Genomic DNA, 13,581 nt, shown 5'->3' with positions numbered 1-13,581 from the left:
AAACTGTCACTGAAACTGTCTTGAGGACCGTCCTGATAGAGGTGGAAGGGATTCTGAACTCCAAACCCTCTCTCTGCAGACCCTGATCCGGTTACACCGAATATGCTCTTGATGGCATTCCGAGATACGTCACTTCCTCAAGCCATGTATGCTGATACAAACCTCGTAGGCAGACGCCGGTGGCAACACAGCCAAATCTTAGCTGACCATTTTTGGGATTACCTACCAAGTCTACAGCACAGAGGGAAATGGCGGAGAGAAATGGCCAACCTGGAAACTGGCCAAGTAGTAATGATGGTGGACCCTCAGCTGCCTCGAGCCTCCTGGCCGATGGGCCGTATAACTAAGACCATACCTGGGACCGATGGTCGTGTTAGATCAGTGGAGATCCAGGTGAAGAACCGGACATATATCCGTCCAGTTGCCTGACTAATTCTTCTCCCTGAGATGACAGAGGACGCGGAGCAATGAGCCTTTTGAGGAGTGTGGAATTTAACAAATTTCCGGGGTGGCTGTAGAAAAGGCCCATGGAGTTGGTGGAATAATCCTTTAATTCATTGCCATTTACTCAGCTGGGCCAGGGGCACTTTAATTAGGTCAGGTGGAAATGTCCGACAGATCTCAACTCCATAAAAGGAGGAAATTGCCATCGCCTGATCTCGCTGCTTTCTCTTCCTTAACTCCATCTGATCCAGAAGTTCTGTGCGTCCATGAATCCACGTAAGTCCACCGACTATGTTACCTTTCATCTGAATTATCTGTGGCGATCGGGAGAGTGGGCCATTCAGTAATTGTTAATAGTTATTACCGCGGAGCGCGGCTTGGAGCGCAGCTAAAAACATATTGTGTAATGTGAATTGTCAATGATCACGGCCCTACGGATCCTCATAGGCCAATTATGCAATAGATATGGTTCACGTGTATTGAAATTAATTATATGTACATATGAAGACAATTGAAAGAGTGAAATGAGAAACGTCATAGTTTGCTAACTGATTGACTTTGATCATGGGGATTATAGATTGTATCACCATTCACTGTTTGTATTCTTTCATAATTTATGTTAAATAGTTACGAGCCTAAATGACTCGCGGATGATTACTATTGACTAAATGAACTGAACTGTTGAATTCCCTAACTTATGTTAATAATGACTGATATGATTTGATCTTTGATTATGAATTTGATTGGATACATGTTATTTGTTTCCTTTGTGATGTAGCACAGACCACTCAGTAAATATACCACTTCATGGTTAAAGGATTTCCTGCCTCGGTCTCATACATTCCTCTGTCACCTGACACGTGACCACCTGTTCACCTTCACTGTCAGTCATCCTACCTGTCCAGCTACCCACACAGATTCCACTAATCTTTCACCTTTATTTATATTTGTGTGTATTGGGTAGTTTTTTGCATTTCACCACACTCGCAATAACATTGGTCAAAATGTTCTAGGGAGGTGCTGTACAGTCATTGCTTTTGTCCAATCACAATGCAACTTAGGTTTTGGGTTACACAGCTAAGAGGTGAAAAAGGCAATGCTTGGGGAATGTACAGTGCATAGCAGAGGATTGGGCTTCATGCTGTTGCTTGCTTCTCCTGTTCGATGGTTTCTTTGGTGGGCAAGGGATTTTTCTCCTGTGTCTTGGTCTTCTTCAACTTGGTCTTGTTTAAGTTTGTGACTTCAGTGAGATCTGGCTTGTCAGACATGTTTGCAGAGGATCTGAGTTGTACTGGCTACTGATGTGTCTCAAACCTGATTGCGCAGAGAACGAGTGAAAGATGTTCATATGTCTTGTTGACGCCAAGATGGCCTGCTATGCTACCATCGTGAGCCAACTCAGTATCTCTTGTCGAACCGTAACTGGAACAACAATTTGAGATACACTGGGCCAATCTTCTTGCTGAGATGTGGCGCAAGAATGCCATTTCCTCATTAGAACACCATCTCTGTCAAAGTAACCCACACTCTCTCTTCATCAAACTTTTCCTCTGGAAGTATGTCTGTCTAGCAATCAGCTGCTTCCTTGACATTGAAGTGTGAACTGTAGGAACCCTCTCTTCCTTCAGCGGTCCTACAAAGTCATTCACTTTTGGGGTTTTTTCAAAGGAGAAGTCAACTAAGAAGGTTTACTGAAATCAGAATCACCCATAAATGTCTCAGACAAATCAACCATGGTGTGATCGCTGACATCCTCCTCAACTATAGACTTGCTCCTGGTGCCTTTCTTAGATGTAGCACGTATAACGCCACATGCTGGGAACACTCTAGGGTACTTCTCTGATAACCCATTAGGTTGCTCTACTCTGGGTTCCTTAATAATTTGGCAAGACCTTCCCTCTAGTCAAATCGTTTTCTAAAATGAATGAGACCCCTTCACCGGTAGGCTAGGCCTCACTCCAATGACAACAGATCCAGAAATAAGATCAGACTCGAGTTCCACATTATACAAAGGAACTTCCATGCAACCCATCTCCACGCCTTGTATTAGTCAGACAAAAGCAAAACACCCACCAAAATGAAGACCTGGTCTGCCCCAGTGTCTTGCAGTATCTTCACCGGCTGTTTAACATCATCGCCGCTCTGCAGAGACACGAGCCTACCTGAAACAAAGGATTCATACACATCTGATCCAAAATCTTGTTTAGGAGATAAACCAGTCCCAACCATAGACTTAATGGACTAGAGTGCTCCCAGAAGAATATTTTATATGTTTCAACTTAGGACACAAAGAGACCATGTGTATTTTCTCACAGCAGTAATGACAAACAGACGGATATGAAAAAACAGCTTGTAAGCCTGAAGGATAGCAGCTTTATCAGTGTCATAATCTGTACTCTCATCAAGAGATAGAGGGTTTTGATGGGGTAAGACAATTGAACTAAGATCATGATGTCACGTTCTGACCTTTATTTCCTTTTTCATTTTGTATTTATTTTAGTATGGTCAGGGCGTGAGTTGGGTGTGAGTTGGGTGGGCAGTCTATGTTTGTTTTTCTATGTTTTGGGGTATTTGTATGTTTCGGCCTAGTATGGTTCTCAATCAGAGGCAGGTGTCATTTGTTGTCTCTGATTGAGAATCATACTTAGGTAGCCTGGGTTTCACTGTGTGTTTGTGGGTGATTGTTCCTGTCTCTGTGTTTGCACCAGATAGGACTGTTTTAGGTTTTCTCACGTTTGTTATTTTTGTTAGTTATCTCATGTGTAGTCTCTTTATAAATTAAAGAACATGAATAACCACCACGCTGCATTTTGGTCCGCCTCTACTTCACCTAAAGAAAGCCGTTACACATGAGGTATAAGTTACTCTTCAATAACCAATGGGTATATACAGTGGGGCAAAAAAGTCTTTAGTCAGCCACCAATTGTGCAAGTTCTCCCACTTAAAAAGATGAGAGGCCTGCAATTTTCATCATAGGTACACTTCAACTATGACAGAAAAAAATAGAGAAAAAAAAATCAAGAAAATCACATTGTAGGATTTTTATTGAATTTATTTGCAAATTATGGTGGAAAATAAGTATTTGGTTAATAACAAAAGTTTCTCAATACTTTTATGTACGCTTTGTTGGCAATGACAGAGGTCAAACGTTTTCTGTAAGTCTTCACAAGGTTTTCACACACTGTTGCTGGTATTTTGGCCCATTCCTCCATGCAGATCTCCTCTAGAGCAGTGATGTTTTGGGGCTGTTGCTGGGCAACACAGACTTTCAACTCCCTCCAAAGATTTTCTATGGGGTTGAGATCTGGAGACTGGCTAGGCCACTCCAGGACCTTGAAATGCTTCTTACGAAGCCACTCCTTGTTTGCTCGGGCGGCGTGTTTGGGATCATTGTCATGCTGAAAGACCCAGCCATGTTTCATCTTCAATGCCCTTGCTGATGGAAGGAGGTTTTCACTCAAAATCTCACTATACATGGCCCCATTCATTCTTTCCTTTACAAGGATCAGTCGTCCTGGTCCCTTTGCAGAAAAACATCCCCAAAGCATGATGTTTCCACCCCCATTCTTCACAGTAGGTATGGTGTTCTTTGGATGCAACTCAGCATTCCTTGTCCTCCAAACACGACAAGTTGAATTTTTACCTAAAAGTTATATTTTGGTTTCATCTGACCATATGACATTCTCCCAATCTTCTTCTGGATCATCCAAATGCTCTCTAGCAAACTTCAGACGGGCCTGGACATGTATTGGCTTAAGCAGGGGGACACGTCTGGCACTACAGGATTTGAATCCCTGGCGGCGTAGTGTGTTACTGATGGTAGGCTTTGTCACTTTGGTCCCAGCTCTCTGCAGGTCATTCACTAGGTCCCCCCGTGTGGTTCTGGGATTTTTGCTCACCGTTCTTGTGACCATTTTGACCCCACGGGGTGAGCTTTTGCGTGGAGCCCCAGATCGAGGGAGATTATCAGTGGTCTTGTATGTCTTCCATTTCCTAATAATTGCTCCCACAGTTGATTTCTTCAAACCAAGCTGCTTAGCTATTGCAGATTCAGTCTTCCTAGCCTGGTGCAGGTCTACAATTTTGTTTCTGGTGTCCTTTGACAGCTCTTTGGTCTTGGCCATGGTGGAGTTTGGAGTGTGACAGTTTGAGGTTGTGGACAGGTGTCTTTTATACTGATAACAATTTCAAACAGGTGCCATTAATACAGGTAACGAGTGGAGGACAGATGAGCCTCTTAAAGAAGAAGTTACAGGTCTGTGAGAGTCAGAAATCTTGCTTGTTTGTAGGTGACCAAATACTTATTTTCCACCATAATTTGCAAATAAATTCATTAAAAATCCCACAATGTGATTTTCTGGATTTTTTTCTTAATTTTGTCTCTCATAGTTGACGTGTACCTATGATAAATTACTACAGGCCTCTCTCATCTTTTTAAGTGGGAGAACTTGCACAATTGATGGCTGACTAAATACTTTTTTGCCCCACTGTATATATATATATATATATATATATATATATATATATATATATATATATATATATATATATATAATTATAAAAAAAAAAAATTCACACATACAGCTGAAGTCGGAAGTTTACATACACCTTAGCCAAATAAAATTAAACTCAGTTGTTCACAATTCCTGACAGTAAATCTGAGTAAAAATTCCCTGTCTTAGGTCAGTTAAGATCACCACTTTATTTTAAGAATGTGAAATGTCAGAATAATAGTAGAGTGATTTATTTCAGCTTTCATTTGTTTCATCACATTCCCAGTGGGTCAGAAGTTTATATACACTCAATTAGTATTTGGTAGCATTACCTTTAAAATGTTTAACTTGGGTCAAACTTTTCAGGTAGCCTTCCACAAGCTTTCCACAATGTTGGGTGAATTTTGGCCCATTCCTCCTGACAGCATTGGTGTAACTGAGTCAGGTTTGTAGGCCTCCTTGTCGCACACGGTTTTTCAGTTCTGCCCACAAATTGTCTATAGGATTGAGGTCAGGGCTTTGTGGTGGCCACTCCAATACCTTGACTTTGTTGTCCTTAAGCTATTTTGACACAACTTTGGAAGTATGCTTGGGGTCATTGTCTATTTGGAAGACCCATTTGTGACCAAGCTTTAACATGATGTCTTGAGATGTTGCTTCAATATATCCACATACATACTTTCCCTACCTCATGAAGCCATCTATTTTGTGAAGTGCACCAGTCCCTCCTGCAGCAAGCACACCCATAACATGATGCTGCCACCCCCGTGCTTCATGGTTGGGATGGTGTTCTTTGGCTTGCAAGCCACCCCCTTTTTACTCCAAACATAACGATGGTCATTATTGCCAATCAGTTATATTTTTGTTTCATCAGACCAGAGGATATTTCTCCAAAAAGTATGATCTTTGTCCCCATGTGCAGTTGCAAACCGTAGTCTGACTTTTTTTTATGGCGGTTGTGGTGCAGTGGCTTCTTCCTTGCTGAGCGGCCTTTCAGGTTATGTCGATATAGGACTCGTTTTACTGTGGATATATATATTTTTGTACCTGTTTCCTCCAGCATCTTCACAGGGTCCTTTGCTGTTGTTCTGGGATTGATTTGCACTTTTCGCACCAGAGGACATTCATCTCTAGGAGACAGAACACGTCTCCTTCCTGAGCGGTATGACGGCTGCATGGTCCCATGGTGTTTATACTTGCGTACTATTGTTTGTACAGATGAACGTGGTATCTACGGGCTTTTCGAAATTACTCCCAACGATGAGCCAGACTTGTGGAAGTCTACAATTTTTTCTAAGGTCTTGGCTGATTTCCTTGATTTTCCCATGATGTCAAGCAAAGAGGCACTGCGTTTGAAGGTAGGCCTTGAAATACATCCACAGGTACACCTCCAATTGACTCAAATGATGTCAATTAGCCTATCATAAGCTTCTACAGCCATGACATTATTTTCTGGAATTTTCCAAGCTGTTTAAGGGCAAAGTCAACTTGGTGTATGTAAACTTCTGACCCAATGGAATTGTGATACAGTGAATTATAAGTGAAATAATTGGTCTTTTAACAATTGTTGGAAAAATGACTTGCACAAAGTAGATGTCCGAACCGACTTGCCAAAACTATAGTTTGTTAACAAGAAATTTGTGGAGTGGTTGAAAAACGAGTGTCTCCAACCGAAGTGTATGTAAACTTCTGACTTCAACCGTATATATACACACGCTGAGTATACAAATCTGCTCTTTCCATGACAGAGTGACCAGGTGAATCCAAGTGAAAGTTCTGATCCCTTATTGAAGTCACTTCAATCAGTGTAGATGAAGATGAGGAGACAGGTTAAAGAATGATTTTAAGCCTTGAGACAATTGAAACATGGATTGTGTATGTGTGCCATTCAGAGTGTGAATGGGCAAGATAAAAGATTGAAGTGCCTTCAAGAACTCCAATGCTGCTGGGTTTTTCACGCTGAACCGTTTCCCGTGTGTATCAAGAATGGTCGACTTAACACAACTGTCGGAAGCATTCGAGTCAACATGGGCCAGCATCCCTGTGGAACACTTTCGTCACCTTGTAGAGTCCATGTCCCGATGAATTAATGCTGTTCTGAGGGCAAAAGGGGGTGCAAGTCAATATTAGGAAGGTGTTCCTAAATTTCTGTGCACTCAGTGTATATATATATACACGGTACCAGTCAAAAGTTTGGCCACACCTACTCATTCCGGGGTTTTTCTTTATTTTTACCTATTTTCTACGTTGTAGAATAATAGTGACATCAATACTATTAAATAACACATATGGAATCATGTAGTATCCAAAAAAGTGTAAAAGGCCAGCATCCCAGAGTTGCCTCTTCACTGTTGACATTGAGACTGGTGTTTTGCAGGTTCTATTTAATGAAGCTGCCAGTTGAGGACTTGTGAGGCGTCTGTTTCTCAAACTAGACACTCTAATGTACTTGTCCTCTTGCTCAGTTGTGCACCGGGGCCTCCCACTCCTTTCTCTATTCTGGTTAGGGCCAGTTTGTGCTGTTCTGTGAAGGAGTAGTACACAGCATTGTAGGAGATTTTCAGTTTCTTGGCAATTTCTGCTTATGCTCCAGATTCTCAACTAGTCTAAAGAAGGCCAGGTGTATTGTTTCTTTAATCAGCACAACAGTGTTCAGCTGTGCTAAGATAATTGCAAAATGGTTTTCTAATGATCAATTAACCTTTTTAAAATGATAAACTTGGATTAGCTAACACAACGTGCCACTGGAACACAGGAGTGATGGTTGCTGATAATGGGCCTCTCTGTACGCCTATGTAGATATTCCATAAAAATCTGTGGTTTCCAGCTACGATAGTCATTTACAACGTTAACAATGTCTAAACTGTATTTCTGATGAATTTTATGTTATTTTAATGGACAAAAATGTGCTTTTCTTTCAAAAACAAGAACATTTCTAAGTGACTTTTAAACGGTAGTATATATAGACACATTATACAGCAATGTGATGGGCACTGCATTGTGCAATTTGAGACTAATAAAGAACTACTACTGGTACTATGAGCAACCAATGATCTCTCTGAATGCCTTGTTCAATGTCCAATGGCACTTCACTCTTAACACATTTCAAGGATGATTTGCTCGGTACTCGTTTAAGTGACACTTTTGTCAATTGATGTTTCAATTGTCCTTGCCACTGAGTGGGCATTATTGAATTGCAACTTTTATGTGCCTCTATTTTATGATCATCTCTCTCATTGTTTAACACTGACTCTCTTTCTTTCAGTGAAGCCTCATCAAGAGAACATTTTTTTTGTCATCCTATAAAATGATGCCAAAGGTATGGTTTTTATTGATCGTGGTTGGTATTAGAGCGTTGCCTGACGAATCATACAGAATTTAATTATGCTTTTCTATATGTCTCTACATACATTCATCGAGGAGAAGAAATGTTAGTGGATGTGGCATTTTTCCCTAGTAATATAGATGGGAAGCAAGGCATATTAGAGTGTACATACATGTTTTAGAGGTAGTTCAATTTCCTAACTAGTAAAGTTTTCACAGACTATTTATCTGGAAACAGTATAAGTTAAGTGGTCCTTCTGTAGCTCAGTTGGTAGAGCATGGCGCCTGTAACGCCAGGGTAGTGGGTTCGATCCCCAGGACCACCCATACGTAGAATGTATGCACACATGACTGTAAGTCGCTTTGGATAAAAGCGTCTGCTAAATGGCATATATTATTATTTATTATTAAGTGTGTTGATCTGTTACACAGAATCCTACAGATGAAGAACCATATATGTAAAAAATAAATGATAAAAATGGACAAACGTGACACGTCATATATTTTTTCATATCAAGTAATACAGTATGGTGCAATACCAGTCCAAAATTTGAACACACCTACTCATTCAAGGGTTTTTCTTTATTTTGTAAAACTATTTTCTGCATTGTAGAATAATAGTGAAGACATCAAAACTATGAAATAAACTAATCAAAATACATGTTATATTTGAGATTCTTCCAATAGCCACCCTTTACTTTGATGACAGCTTTGCACACGCTTGGCATTCTCTCAACCAGTTTCACTTGGAATGCTTCTCAACAGTCTTGAAGGAGTTCCCACATAGGCTGAGCACTTGTTGGCTGCTTTTCCTTCACTCTGCGGTCCAACTCATCCCAAGCCATCTCAATTGGGTTGAGGTTGGGTGATTGTGCAGGCCAGGTCATCTGATGCAGCACTCCATCACTCTCCTTGGTCAAATAGCCCTTACACCGCCTGGAGGTGTGTTGGATCATTATCCTGTTGAAAAACAAATGATAGTCCCACTAAGCGTAAACCAGATGGGATGGCATATCACTGCAGAATGCTGTGGTAGCCGTGTTGGTTAAGTGTGCCTTGAATTCTAAATAAATCACTTACAGTATCCCCAGCAAAGCACCCCCACACCAGCACACCTCTTCCTACGTGCTTCATGGTGGGAACCACACTTGGAGATCATCTGTTCACCTGCTCTGTGTCTCACAAAGACACTGCGGTTGGAACCAAGAATCTCAAATTTGGACTAATCAGACCAAAGGACAGATTTCCACTGGGCTAATGTCCATTGCTTGTGTTTCTTGGCCCAAGCAAGTGTCTTCTTATTATTGGTGTCCTTTTGTAGTGTTTTTTTTTCTTCCAGCAGCAATTTGACCATGAAGGCCTGATTCACGCAGTCTCCTTTGAACAGTTGATGTTGAGATGTGTCTGTTACTTGAATTCTGAAGCGTTTATTTGGGCTGCAATTTCTGAGGCTGGTAACTCTAATGAACTTATCCTCTGCAGCAGAGGTATTTATGAGTCTTCCTTTACTGTGGCGGTCTTCATGAGAGCCAGTTTCATCAAAGCGCTTGATGGTTTTTGCGTAATATGGACTTGATCTTTTACCAGATAGCCCTATCTTCTGTATACCACCCCTATCTTGTCACAACACAACTGATTGGATTAAACGCATTAAGAAGGAAAGACATTCCACAAATTAACCTTTAACAAGGCACACATGTTAATTGGAATGCATTCCAGTTGACTACCTCATGAAGCTGGTTGAGAGAATGCCAAGAGCATGCAAAGCTGACATCAAGGCAAAAGGTTGTTACTGTGAAGCATCTCAAATCTAAAATCTATTTAGATTTGTTTAAAAAAATTGTTGTTGTTATTTCATAGTTTTGATGTCTTCACTATTATTCGACAATGTAGAAAATAGTAAAAAATTAAGATACACCCTGGAATGAGTAGTTGGGTCCAATCTTTTGACTGGTACTGTATATGCCATGTAGCAAACACTTGTATCCAGAGTGAGTGCATATGATCTGGAAGTTGCTAGTGTCATGCTCTACTAACTGAGCCACAATCTCAATGTTGTTGCTGTGTGTCAAACCCTATGACCTTTGACAATTTGTGTGTTTGGAAGCAGCAGCTGGCCCGCACCTCACCTGGGAGTGTGTGTTCCCTCCGTGGTATCAGCATCCCAGGATCCCTAGCCGTGGCCATCACAGTGAGTCTGCACCATAAGGCAGCCACTCCTCCACACACACACACACACACCCTTGTGGGTACCTAAAAAGTATTTCCATTCAAAATCCTATTTTCCTTAACCCCTAACCATAAACCTAACCCTTACCCTAACCCTAACTCTAACAATAATTTGAACCCTTAACCTAACCCCTCTGAAAATAGCCTTTATCCTCGCATGGATAATTATTTTTTGTTTTACTATCCTGGTGGGGACTTTGGGGGATTTCAGGTCCCCACAAGGATAGAAGAGCAAGACCACACACACACACCTCACATGACAATGCAATCCCATGTCATGTTCTCCCTCTTCTTATATTCCTCTTTCCAGGCCAAAATGGACAATCAGGTCATTGGCTATAAGGACTTGGCAGCCATCCCCAAAGACAAGGCGATACTGGACATCGAGAGGCCGGACTTAATGATCTACGAACCCCATTTCAATTACACGCCTCTGGAACTATCGGAGGTGCCCCGAAGCAGAGAGGTCATAGGGCACAGCACACCACCCTCCATCATATTACAGCGCTAAGTGTTTCCTCTCTACCCTAATGGTTTACCATTAAGTTTTAAGGCGCGGATATCCTTCTCTCGTTTGGAATGGCCCTATTGTATTCAGGATGTATTTATATGATTAACAGTTAATGATCATATGAGTTTTTGTCTGTCCTACTATGACACAAGTGGTGTTCTATCAAGACAAACATAATATAATTGTCTTTGATTACACTTTTTTAGCTAACCTGTTTGACTAGTTAAGTGATTATAATATTTGTCCTATTAACTCTGTGTGTGATAGGATATAACTCCACTATATATAGACTATATACAATGTATGCATTAATATATACTCGCGTATACATATCCGTCAAACACTTAGCTGCACCATTGAAATGCAGGGCAGGTACATTTAGCCTGATTGACCTTCGTGTAGTGTTCTCTCCCATGCAAACACTTAGCTGAGCCTCAATTGGCACCTTGTTATATAGTGCACTACTTTTGACCAGAGCCCTATACTATTTAGGGAAAAGGGTGCTATGTGGGACACAGACGTATTACAGAGATCAATGGAATTCAGTAAGGGCTTTCTAGAAATTGTGATGTGATAAGATTTTGTCATTTCCCTTTATCTGTCAAAACCCGATTAGGCTTGTAACACTGTCTGTCAAACAATGTCTGTCTCACTAAGCCCACAAAGAAGATTGCAGCCATGGGAGAAAATTCAACTGATCAAACAGCCCTCTGTTTCTTTTCTCTCCTTCAGAGGTCCATGTCTCCGTGTTCATTCTCCCACCCGGCTTCTCCTGAGGTAAGATGGATGGATGGGGTCTGTGCTCTCGGATGAGGAATCATTTGAGCTGTTAATTGTCAGTCCACTGCACAGTACCCCATAAAGAGCTCTATCTCCTCTCCTATCTCCTTCTCATACAGTCACACACACCTACTGTTTATAATTATGGAATCGTTATTGAAAGGTTTTGTGCTCCACTGGTATGGTTAAAAACACACTCACACACACTTAAGTGATAATGCTCCCAGAGCAGGTATTTGGAGGATATATTCGCACCATGCCAATTTATCCTCTAAACACCGGCTTCGAGAACATTCTTGCTTTTATACAACGTGTAAAATATGATTGACATATTTTCATTAAATACGTTATTTTCATTAATTTATTCGTACTATCTAGGGTTGCTACCCAAGCTGGCTGGTCGTTCGTTCTATCAGTTCGGTCGCCAGAGACGCGACCCAGTCATTAAGTCTTTTTGTTCTAAGTAGTTCATTCTAAATGTTCCTTTGCCATGATGGCTGCCAAAGTTCTTACCCCTTGCTTGCTAGCTAGCCAACTGTGGCTAACACAGTCACGTCAAACAGTGTAGCCAGAATAACAGCAAGGTAGCTGCGTTTGCGTTTGTTGAAGCTGTTTTCAAATTATTATCCATTACAATGAGCTAATGATGTGCGATTTTACCAGGCCACTGCTCAGAAGAGAGAGCCAACTACACAGCAAACACAATTATTTCAAACTGAAGCTGGAATGACAGCAAATCAGCTGCATTTTGTGTTTTAATATTGAATTTTTTAAATATTGTATATCCATAAAAATTATGCCGATTCATGTTTTCGACTGACTGAGAAAAGATTCCAGCCTGCCGGTGTATAAGGACACAAGGGGAGATCCTAATGCAGACACAGTTCCAGACAAAGGGCAGTCTCGAGGTCAGGCCAGGCAGAGGTTCAGGCAGGGGTTCACCTGATTGACTTGGCAAACAAGATGAACTGGCACAGAGAGACAAGAAACACTGGGAAATATACACCGGGGATAATAAGCGACACCTGGAGGGGGTGGAGACGATCACAAGGACAGGTGATACAGATCAGGGTGTGACACTGTCTGTCTCGTCCCCACATGTTCATTACCATAGGACAGCTGGAGATCGAATTTCAATATTGAAACAATGTTACAAATGGCAGAGACAGATAGCAAGGTTATTACAAATCTCCACTGTTGAAAACCAAATGCTAGTTTAAAAGAAATTGAAAATAATGTCTGTTTTTACGGTGTAGATCTAATATATAAATTGCATGGCTGTGCTGATGAGACAGTGGTTTGCGCAATAAGATGGAATAGAGTACTTTTAAAAATATTTTTTATTTATCTAACCTTTATTTAACCAGGTAGGCCAGTTGAGAACAAGTTCTCATTTACAACTGCGACCTGGCCAGGATAAAGCATAAACAAACGTACAGTCAATAACACAAAAGAAAAAAAGAAATAATCTATGTACAGTGTGTGCAAATGTAGAAGAGTAGGGAGGTAGGCAATAAATAGGCCGTAGAGGCAAAATAATTACAAATTAGCATTAATATTGGAGATATTTGTGCAGATGATGTGCAAGTAGAGATACTGGGATGTATAAAAGAGCAAGAGGGTAAGTAATAATATGGGGATGAGGTAGTCGGGTGTGCTATTTACAGATTGGCTGTGTACAGGTACAGTGATGGTTAAGCAGCTCTGACAGCTTATGCTTAGTTAGAGAGGGAGATAAAAGACTCCAGCTTCAGAAAGTTTTGCAATTCGTTCCAGTCATTGGCAGCAGAGACCTGGAAG

The 13,581-nt window shown here is 41.0% G+C and overlaps 1 protein-coding gene across 7 annotated transcripts in view; it reads left to right on the top strand.

The window, feature by feature from the left end:
• LOC124033992 (dematin-like) overlaps positions 1 to 13,581 on the top strand; it is a 92,996-nt gene that overhangs the window by 48,233 nt on the left and 31,182 nt on the right. For 5 of the 7 annotated variants that reach the window (XM_046346568.1, XM_046346564.1, XM_046346566.1 and 2 more), the window contains 4 exons: positions 8,203 to 8,256; positions 10,372 to 10,452; positions 10,801 to 10,956; positions 11,734 to 11,778. In XM_046346568.1, the coding sequence (XP_046202524.1) occupies positions 8,245 to 8,256; positions 10,372 to 10,452; positions 10,801 to 10,956; positions 11,734 to 11,778 (294 nt within the window). In that variant the 5' untranslated portion in view covers positions 8,203 to 8,244. The remainder of the gene's footprint in view (positions 1 to 8,202; positions 8,257 to 10,371; positions 10,453 to 10,800; positions 10,957 to 11,733; positions 11,779 to 13,581) is intronic. The other 2 variants (XM_046346569.1, XM_046346570.1) reach the window with 2 other exon arrangements.

Source organism: Oncorhynchus gorbuscha, linkage group LG04 (assembly GCF_021184085.1).
Source record: "Oncorhynchus gorbuscha isolate QuinsamMale2020 ecotype Even-year linkage group LG04, OgorEven_v1.0, whole genome shotgun sequence".
In the NCBI taxonomy this organism is placed as follows: domain Eukaryota; kingdom Metazoa; phylum Chordata; class Actinopteri; order Salmoniformes; family Salmonidae; genus Oncorhynchus; species Oncorhynchus gorbuscha.
This window is presented reverse-complemented; position numbering and strand designations above follow the sequence as displayed.